The sequence below is a fragment of the Dicentrarchus labrax genome, unplaced genomic scaffold (assembly GCF_905237075.1).
Source record: "Dicentrarchus labrax unplaced genomic scaffold, dlabrax2021, whole genome shotgun sequence".
NCBI lineage: Eukaryota > Metazoa > Chordata > Actinopteri > Moronidae > Dicentrarchus > Dicentrarchus labrax.
In genome coordinates, this window is record NW_026136704.1 from 25960493 (window position 1) to 25970271 (window position 9779).

The 9779-nt window shown below is 38.6% G+C and overlaps 2 protein-coding genes across 3 annotated transcripts; both read left to right on the top strand.

Moving 5' to 3' along the window:
- Window positions 1–1753: 1753 nt before the first annotated feature.
- LOC127362862 (olfactory receptor 52E8-like) lies at window positions 1754–5936 on the top strand. Its single transcript, XM_051399109.1, has 2 exons — window positions 1754–1806; window positions 1955–5936. Exon 2 carries the CDS (start codon window positions 1980–1982, stop codon window positions 2937–2939), a length of 960 nt encoding a protein of 319 aa, XP_051255069.1. The 5' UTR covers window positions 1754–1806; window positions 1955–1979; the 3' UTR covers window positions 2940–5936.
- On the top strand, window positions 5923–7617 carry LOC127362861 (olfactory receptor 52E8-like). Of its 2 annotated transcripts, none has more exons than XM_051399107.1 (2): window positions 5923–6011; window positions 6213–7617. In XM_051399107.1, the coding sequence occupies exon 2, from the start codon at window positions 6238–6240 to the stop codon at window positions 7198–7200; it is 963 nt and encodes a 320-aa protein (XP_051255067.1). In that variant the 5' UTR covers window positions 5923–6011; window positions 6213–6237; the 3' UTR covers window positions 7201–7617. The 2 variants fall into 2 exon arrangements, with proteins under 2 accessions (XP_051255067.1, XP_051255068.1); XM_051399108.1 differs by having other exon boundaries at window positions 5950–5997.
- Window positions 7618–9779: the final 2162 nt, after the last annotated feature.

Here is a 9779-nt window from a genome sequence, read left to right on the forward strand (position 1 = left end):
ACAGGTAAGTCCACAAACGAATACGGAGGTTGATGTATAAATATATATCAACAGTCTTTATTCTTAACAAAGTTAAGTTAAACACTTTTTATTAAATATTATAAAATATATAGATAAATATATATAGTTGAATACTAATGTATACAAAAATGTAATGTTTAATCAGGGATTTTACCAAGTTCATCTATAATCAGTGATTTCACCAAGTTGACAGAGATTAAAGATCCAATAATCAAGTGACAGATAAAACTTAACTTAGGGGAGGGGCTGCAGCTAAAAGCAGCCGGGGTAATTTGTCTGTAAGCCCTCAAATAAAAAGACAACAAAAAAACAACTAAACTATTGACAAACAACCGAAAGCACACAAGGGGAGTGACAGGAGAGTTCGCAAGAGAAAAATATACACACTTGCAGTTCAATAGGCCCTGGACAAACACCGCTGCACCCACCCGTTACAATACTGCACACTGTTACTAAGCAAGACACCCAAGCAGTAACAACTATCCCTAGCAGCTATCTTGAAATAAAATGAACAAAATAACAAAAACCCAAATTAGGACAAATGTTGATTTGATTAAAGCAAAACCAATTTAAAGGCTAAGGGCAAACTAAAGTACAGCTAGCCAACAGCAGAGCAGGCTAACAAGCAGACCTATCCTTTGTCTGGCTGCCATCTCCAAATAAGCCTTTGCAGAGTCAAAGGCTATGTGCAGGCACTTCCGATGCGCTGCCACCCAACCACAGAACTTCCCTGCTGTTGGCTCTTGGTGATGGCCAAGCAGGAAATCCACAGGCAAGTATGGTTCTTGGCCAAACATAAGAAAGTGAGGGGGTTCACCCATCGACTGATGAGCGATTGTGCTATAATTTAGTACCAACTGGGGGAGATGTTCAGGCCAGTGGCTCTTCTGGACCAGAGGGAGTGTGCGCAGCAGGTTATGCAATGTCAGGTTAAATCTTTCACATTGGCCATTAACCTGAGTGGTTAGAGTCTTCTGTACTCCATACAGTTCACACAACTGCTGAACCAAGGCACTCTCAAAACTTCTTCCTTCGTCAGAATGGATGCGGGCAGGGACCCCACAGTGGTAAAACCACTCTCTGACACAGTGGAGGCCTTCTGATCCCGGATGGGGATGCTTTGGATGAACTTAGAGAAGACGTCCATCATCACCAACACAAGCTCAGAGCAGGGAGCAGTGGACTCACTCTATTTCTGTTTTGTTGAAAACGCTGGGACCCATCACCTCCATTAGCAGATCAGGACCAGGAGTTTGATGAAGAGTTGATATATTTGACTGGAGGCCAAGGTTCACATCCAGGCTTCTCGCCAAGAGTCTCGGATAGCTTTAGGCAATCAAAGCACTTAGGTGAGCAAATTTAACCAAAATTGATTTTTTTTATCAAAAGAGAAAAGATTTTTCTGTTTGGTGCCAGAAAACCTATTTGAGCCGTAGAGTGCTATTTTCTTACAGCCGATCAAAACATACCTATAAGCCAAACACTACAGTACCATAACCAAGAGTTTAAAGTGCCTAAACATAAACGTAAAAATGTTAAATGGGCTTTTGTTGGTACGAGCAGATATCATAAGGAAACAAGGGAAATACTTCAGTGAACATTTATTTTTCATGGCCATAAGCCTTAAAACCAGGTAGAACTGGTAGGAATCTTCTGAGAGCATGACCCTCTGGGATCCACTTGTTTATTGTTAAATACTATCAACCAGGATGTTCAACATACATTAGGTGACACTGCAGTGAGGTGTTGCAGTGCGCTCATGGAAGCAGATTCAGTTTTTACAAGGTAAGATTTACACTTAAGATCCTCCACAGAATACATGGCATCATCAGTGGCTTATGCTTTGTTTGTCTTTTGTCTTTATTTGATATTTTCTTGAACTTCTAATCACATCTAATAACTGTGTCAATCTTGTGTGTTTTCTATTTGATAGGTTGTGACTGTGAATTCAAGTGACTATGTTCTACACTAATGTAACAAGGATAAAACATTTCTTCATCCTCGGATTTCCTGAACTGTCACTAGAGTATTATGGACCTGTGTCAGCCCTGCTTTTTGTGCTTTTCATGTCTATAGCTGTAGGAAATATTTTCATTTTAGTGTTTGTTAAATGTGAAAGGTCTCTTCACAAACCTACATATCTGATCTTTTGTCACTTGGCATTAACTGACTTAGCATTTGGGACTGTTACTCTGCCAAAGATTATATCAAAGTACTGGTTTGGTGACAGCATTATTTCATTTTATGGATGCTTTGCACAAATGTATTTTGTTCATTTTCTAGGGGCAGCTCATTCTTTCATCCTGATGGTGATGGCCCTTGATCGTTTTATTGCAATTTGTGCTCCACTGCGTTACACAGTTCTTTTCACAAATACCACTGTGTCTGTGCTTTGTGGAATATCATGGCTTATGCCAATATCATGGATGGTGGGTGTAGTTATTGATGCTCTTACATTGCCTTTCTGTAATTCAAACATTATTGTACAGTGCTATTGTGACCATATAGCAATAACAGCGCTTGGATGTGAGAACGTACGAGAGGTTCAGATAGTAGCATTTGGTCTTGCCATGTTCAGTTTGTTGTTGCCTCTGAGTTTTATTGTCTTGTCATATTTTGTCATTGTGCTGGCTGTTATGAGAATATCCAGCTCTGAGGGCCGCATCAAGACCCTGTCAACCTGCATGCCACAGCTTCTCATCACATTTCTGTATTACATGCCAAGATGTTTTGTGTATCTGGCAAATAATTTGGGATTCACTTTCAGTGTTCCAGTTCGCATTGTTGTTGTAATGATGTACAGTCTTCTACCTGCTGCTGTCAACCCAATAATATATTGTTTCAAAACCAAGGATATCAAAGAAAGCTTGAAGAAGAAATTCCTTATTAGAAAAATTAACATCAGCACAAAAACTTGATAAAATACAATACAATTTTTTTTTTTTTTTTTTTTTTTTATTATTGTCAACTTTATTTTCTTGTGTTCTTAGCTCATGTTTTGACATATTTTCATTCTTTCTCTCCACATTACTCTGTTGTTTTATTGAACTGTAAGTACTTTATAACTTTGTTTAAGTACATAAATAAAATGTATACAGTTTCTCATTATAAACAGATTTCATATCAGCATTCTCTGTTCAAAAACTTTGACAAATGCTAAAAGCAGGGAAACAGCTAACCCAGCTTTGTCCAAAGGCCTTACAGCACCTGTAAAGGTCACAAAGTAGCCTGTTATCCTGTTTAATCCATTTTGTTTTATGGGGTCCAGGTGTCTGGCTGCAGTCTTTTTGAGGTAGCAAGGAAACAGAACATGAGTGCGGAGAGGAGCAGCAAAAATGTCCCCTCCTTGCTCACAGAGCTGTTCATTTCCTTTGCTCCTGTTCAAAGCCACTCAGGGCTGCTCCGATCAATCAACTATTACAAAACGGCCTTGTGTGTCAGCTATCTCATTAGTTGGACTAATACCTGTACGCCTTGCTTTGCTACTGACCCAAGGTGCCTTAAACTTCTGATGATCTCTGATGGTCACACAAGTCTCTTGTAAGGAGACTATTTCAGTTTTAAGGTGTTTTAAGTGGAAAAATATGCCACCTCTCTTAACTGGGCCTTTGATTCCTTTGACAAGAAACTTAGACATGCTTCTCCATTTTGTGTTAAATTACCCATAATCAATCATTAGGGTGTATGCAAAGACAAGTAACATAGTGCCTTGTTAAAGTAAGTAGAAAATAGAGAAAAACAAATAATAATGATTAAAAAAAACAGCCTTGTAGGACCTAAAGCACAAATACCCAAAAAGAAAACTCTCAGAACAGAGACCCAATGATCACACCAAAACATTCCTAAGCTTGTTCAAAGCACTAGAACTATTAGCAGGATCTTATAAACCTTTGACTTACATATGACCTAAACCTGTTACCTCCTTAACACACCTGAGCAGGCAAGGCTCCTGTAACTGCAAATACACCGATCAGCCATAACATTATGACCACTGACAGGTGAAATGAATAACACTGTTTATCTCTTTATCATGGCACCTGTCAGTGGGTGGGATATATATCAGGCGGCAAGTGAACATTTTGTCCTCAAAGTTGATGTGTTAGAAGCAGGAAAAATGGTCAGCGTGAGGATTTGAGTGACTTTGACAAGGGCCAAATAAATCTGCAGCTCTTGTGGGGTGTGCCCAGTCTGCAGTGGTCAGTACCTATCAAAAGTGGTCGAAGGAAGGAAAAGTGGTGAACCAGAGACAGAGTCATGGGAGAACAAAGCTCATTGATGCACGTGGTGAGCGAAAGCTGCCCGTTTGGTCCGGTCCAACAGACAAGCTACTGTGGCTCAAATTGCTGAAAAGGTTTATGCTGGTTCTGATAGAAAGGTGTCAGAACAGACAATACATCCCAGTTTGTTGTGTATGGGGCTACATAACATTATGACCACCAGGATGCCCAGGTGGTGATAATGTTATGCCTGATAGGTGTTTGTCTATAACTTAAAACAGAGTAACTTAATAAAGGGAATTAGTGGAGGGTAACACCCATAGCAAAAAGGTAACCCCTGACAACCAAGTCTTACCATTAGCAAACAGACAAAAGTAACAATGGTAAAGTTTTAAGAAACAATAGAGAGAAAAAGTAGATTACAATGCCACTGCTTAGTGCCAAATGCCTCCATACCTGACTGTCCACACCAGGTTATTTAGCAGCAAACAAACTTGGAGAAATTACAAGGGCCATCGACTTTCGGGGTCACCTTTTCCAGAATGGTCCATTTATGAATGACCATTGGCATTAACATGCATTTAGTGCAGATGAGGCTTTCGTGTCCCTTGAACCGGCTTAGTATCCACTAACCAGTGGGAGTGACCCACTGGTTCCAGAATTCCTGAGCTTTTTGTGGTGAGTCTAAATAGTAGTTATCGCTCCGAAATGAAACCTGGAGACAAGCAAGATGCAGCAGGTGGAATTTCATTCCTTTCAGGTTAAAAGAGTTTCTAACGGCATTGAATGCAGCTCGTTTTTTAGCCCGAGTGGTGCTGATGTCCAGGGATACTCTCAACTTGGAGCCTGTGTTGCCTGGACCATCTTAAAACGTTCTTTGTCCTGAAAACAGAGGAATTTGATCATGAAAGCTCTTGGTTTCACCACGCCAGCATCTCCTAGTCTGGGTGTGAGGGAGTGGTGGGCTCGCTTTATCTCCGGAGGATGTTGAGAACGCTGGGACAGGGGCACCTCCATTAGTAGATACAACCTTTGTCGGATCCTGGTCCTTCTCGCTTCCTTTGGGTATGTTAATTACCATCAGACTAAAACGCCTGGACCTTTTTTTGAGGTCATCCACCATTTCCAGCAGTACCGTGGCTTGAGATTGTAGAGATTCAACAACACCTTCCATCTTGGTGAGTTTTTCAAAGTTTCCACTCATCAAACCTTTCATCAGACCTTTACTTTTAGTAAGACGGTTGTTGAATGCTGACATTTGTTGCCCCAGTATGTCCACTGACTGCTTCAGGGATTCTGCTTGCTCCGGCTTGTTTGCTGTTTTACCAGGAGTTTGATGAAGGGTTGATGTATTTTGAGTGTTCAGTGGTAACTGGAGGCCTAGGTTCACATCCAGACTTCTCTCCCTGAGTCTCGGATAGCTTTAGGCAACCAAAGCACTTTGATTTAAGCAGGGGTCAGCAAACAAATTGGCCTTATAATGCCAATTTCTCACAAACGATCAAACATACCTGTAAGCCAACCGCATTGGTGGTGCAAGCAAATTAAGCCACTGTTTGGAAACCATAAACTATTTTATTGAACATGTCCTGTCTCATGTCAACACTGACCCAAGTTGAACTGGTGGAAATCTTTTGGGAGTATGACCTCTGGGAACCACCTGTTTTTGTTAAATACTATCAAACAAGATGTTCAACATACATACATTAGGTGACACTGCAGTGAGGTGTTGCAGTGCGCTCATGGAAGCAGATCCACTGTAAGTTTTACAAGGTAAGATTAACACTTAAGATCCTCCACAGAAAACATGGAATCATACTACAGTGGCTTGTGCTTTGTTTGTCTTTGTTTACATCCTTTTAAGACTCGAAGAAGTTAGGTCAATTGTTAATGTCTCCATTTTATTTGATATTTTCTTGAACTTCTAATCACATTTAATAACTGCGTCATTCTTCTGTGTTTTCTTTTTGATAGGTTGTGACTGTGAATTCAAGTGACTATGTTCTACACTAATGTAACAAGGATAAAAAATTTCTTCATCCTAGGATTTCCTGAACTGTCACTAGAGTATTATGGACCTGTGTCAGCCCTGCTTTTTGTGCTTTTCATGTCTATAGCTGTAGGAAATATTTTCATTTTAGTGTTTGTTAAATGTGAAAGGTCTCTTCACAAACCTACATATCTGATCTTTTGTCACTTGGCATTAACTGACTTAGCATTTGGGACTGTTACTCTGCCAAAGATTATATCAAAATACTGGTTTGGTGACAGCATTATTTCATTTTATGGATGCTTTGCACAAATGTATTTTGTTCATTGTCTGGGGGCAGCTCATTCTTTCATCCTGATGGTGATGGCCCTTGATCGTTTTATTGCAATTTGTGCTCCACTGCGTTACACAGTTCTTTTCACAAATACCACTGTGTCTGTGCTTTGTGGAATATCATGGCTTGTGCCAATATTATGGATGGTGGGTGTAGTTATAGATGGTCTTGCATTGCCATTCTGTAATTCAAACATTATTGTACACTGTTATTGTGACCATATAGCAATAACATCACTTGGATGTGAGAACGTACGAGAGGTTCAGGTAGTTGCATTTGGTTTTGCCATGTTCTGTTTGTTGTTGCCTCTGGGTTTTATTGTCTTGTCATATTTTGTCATCATTTTGGCTGTCACGAGAATATCCAGCTCTGAGGGCCGCATCAAGACCCTGTCAACCTGCATGCCACAGCTTCTCATCACATTTCTGTTTTACATGCCAAGATGTTTTGTGTATCTGGCAAATAATGTGGGATTCACTTTCAGTGTTCCAGTTCGCATTGTTGTTGTAATGATGTACAGTCTTCTACCTGCTGCTGTCAACCCTGTAATATATTGTTTCAAAACCAAGGATATCAAAGAAAACTTGAAAAAGAAATTCTTTATTAGGAAAATTAACATCAGCATAAAACCTGGATAAAATACATTAAAGTAAGTGCAATTAATAAAACGATATAATTATTCATAAAATCAAGTGATGTGTTTTCCTTTGCTGTTTCAAATGTGTTCCATCTCTGTGTAGAAACAATTTTAATATTTTGCTATCAGGCATTGCATGGTCAGTCTCATAATTACAATTGAGAAAATCCTCTATGAGTCACATTTTAAGGTCTGGTATAAAGTGAATTCTGATTTGGTTCCTTACTCAGGCAAGGAGATCCAGGGTCGAGAGACCCAAAAAGAGAAGACTCAGTCATCACTACCAACATATTTCTATTCTGTGTCTCCACATTACTCTGTGTCTCCACATTACTCTGTTGTTTTATTGTACTGTAAAAACTTTATAACTTTGTTTAAGCACATAAATACAATTTATACAATTTCTCATTATTATAAACACATTTCATATTAGCGTTTTCTGTTCAAAAACTTTGACAAATGCTAGAAACAGGGAAACAGCTAACCCAGCTTTGTCCAAAGGCCTAACAGTACCTCTAAAGGTCACGAAGTAGCCCATTTTTTTCATAAACTGTTAATGTTGCTTTATAGGGTCCAGGTGTCTTCCTGGTTGCAAAGAAACAGAACAGTGCCTTCCTCACGGAGCTGTTCATTCCCTTTGCTCTCCTGTTCAAAGCCGCTCGGGGCTCAATATCACTCAATGCTCACATTTCGCCCTGCTCCACTAAAATTGCTCACATCTTGCTCAAAGGCTGCTGGACAGTTTGAAGTTTTGATTGTCTCAGTCTGTATTTAAGTGACAGACAATGTTTAAAAAACATTTAATATGAAAAAATAACAATGATAATAATATTAACAATAATAAAAATAACAACAAGTTATGTGTCCATGGCTTTGATGTAGACTGATTAATGGTCGCTTTCCATGTCCACTTTGATTTTCTAGTTGGTATATATACTTAGTTGAAAAATCTGCTGCTAATTTTATTCTTCTGTTATATAATTCTATAGACGATATTGATTATTTATTTCAATTGATTAACATGTATATTTAAGTTTTATTTTAAAAGATTTACTTTAGTTAAGAGAATTGTCCATTCAAGAGTTTTACCATTAAAATTACATTTAGACTATAACATATTTCTCATAGAGAATATATATATAAATGATGAATAGATATCTGTCTTGCATTAAAATAGTGAATTCCACTGTATACAGAATTTTGCAATTGTGCAGGGTTGGCTTGGCCTGTGGTGATGGGGCCTAATATGATATCTTTTCACGGGGCCCACAATCTGGCAGTGCTTGAAAGAATCTTTTAACACGGTGATTTTAGAATGAATATAATTCTTTTATATTACTAGCCAGTGGCGTGCACACACTTTTTGAAGGGCAGGGGCAGAAAAAAGAAAAAGGGCACATATAGCGCGTCCTCACCACCAGAGGGCGCTTTAGCACACGTTTTGGCTCCCAAGAGGGCACTCTTGATTTTCCTAGGTATTGTAGTTGGCAATGCTTTCATTTTAGCTGTTATTATGTACAAGAGGACTCTTCACAAACCAACATACGTGATCTTTTTTCACCATGCAATGACAGACATTGCATTCGGCATTGTGACTCTTCCAAAAATCATTGCCATATACTGGTGGAACGACATGACATCTTCATTTGGAGCCTGCGTTACACAAATGTATCAAGCGGTACCTTACTGAACTTCACAACTCACAACAACTCCATTTCCTTGTTCGGACCTTCCACTTGACTGAACTAACTAATCAGAAGCTAGAACTTAGACTGAGGTAAACGTGAGGGGATCAGAGAGACAGATTCAACAGAATATCTGTGTTAAATATGTAAAAATGTAAATAATAATTGTGTAACATAAATATGTAAATGATTAACTGACTAAACATTGTAAATACATTTCTAGTAAATTAACTCAAATATAAATTATATTAACTTCTGAGCCTTACAACTTTCAAATATGAATTAACTCCACTTCTAAACCTTACAGTATGAGTATGTCAGTCAGCATCACTTTTGTCAAAAGAAAACTTTATTTTTAAATGCAGAAAGTTATATTTGGCAATGTGGCTCTGTTGTAGGCCCACTTTGCTCTGTCATGTGCATACATGGAAAGCTTAAGACAAGGAGAGCAGCAGCAAAATTAGACTCTTTATATCCTCTAAGGATATACATATCTATGTCCATGCTTTTGGACAGTCTAGGCCCCCAACCTCTGAAATAATTTACCTGCTGAGATTAGGCTTGCTAAATGTAAATTTCTCTCCTAAAACATTTTTTTTTAAAAGCTTTTATCTCTGTCTGAATCTTATTATATGTTGTTTTACTTTTTTATATTCTATTATTAATGTTTTATTGTATTTTATCTTTTCTTTAGAAAGGTTTATATATTATTAAGAAACTGGTCCTTTAAACATGACTTTTCTTCAATATCACACAGAAAATGTTTTGCAATCAACCTCAGCACGGACGTGGGGGCCTTAAATGCACAGGGGTGCAGGCTCCTCTGAGTTTAAATCTCCACACACATCATTACACCACACTGTGCTGAAACAATATAAAAGGCCACAGACGTCAA

Coding starts and splice junctions, on each gene's coding strand:
- LOC127362862 (XM_051399109.1), top strand. CDS start 1,980: ATGTTCTACACTAATGTAACAAGGATAAAACATTTCTTCATCCTCGGA.
- LOC127362861 (XM_051399107.1), top strand. CDS start 6,238: ATGTTCTACACTAATGTAACAAGGATAAAAAATTTCTTCATCCTAGGA.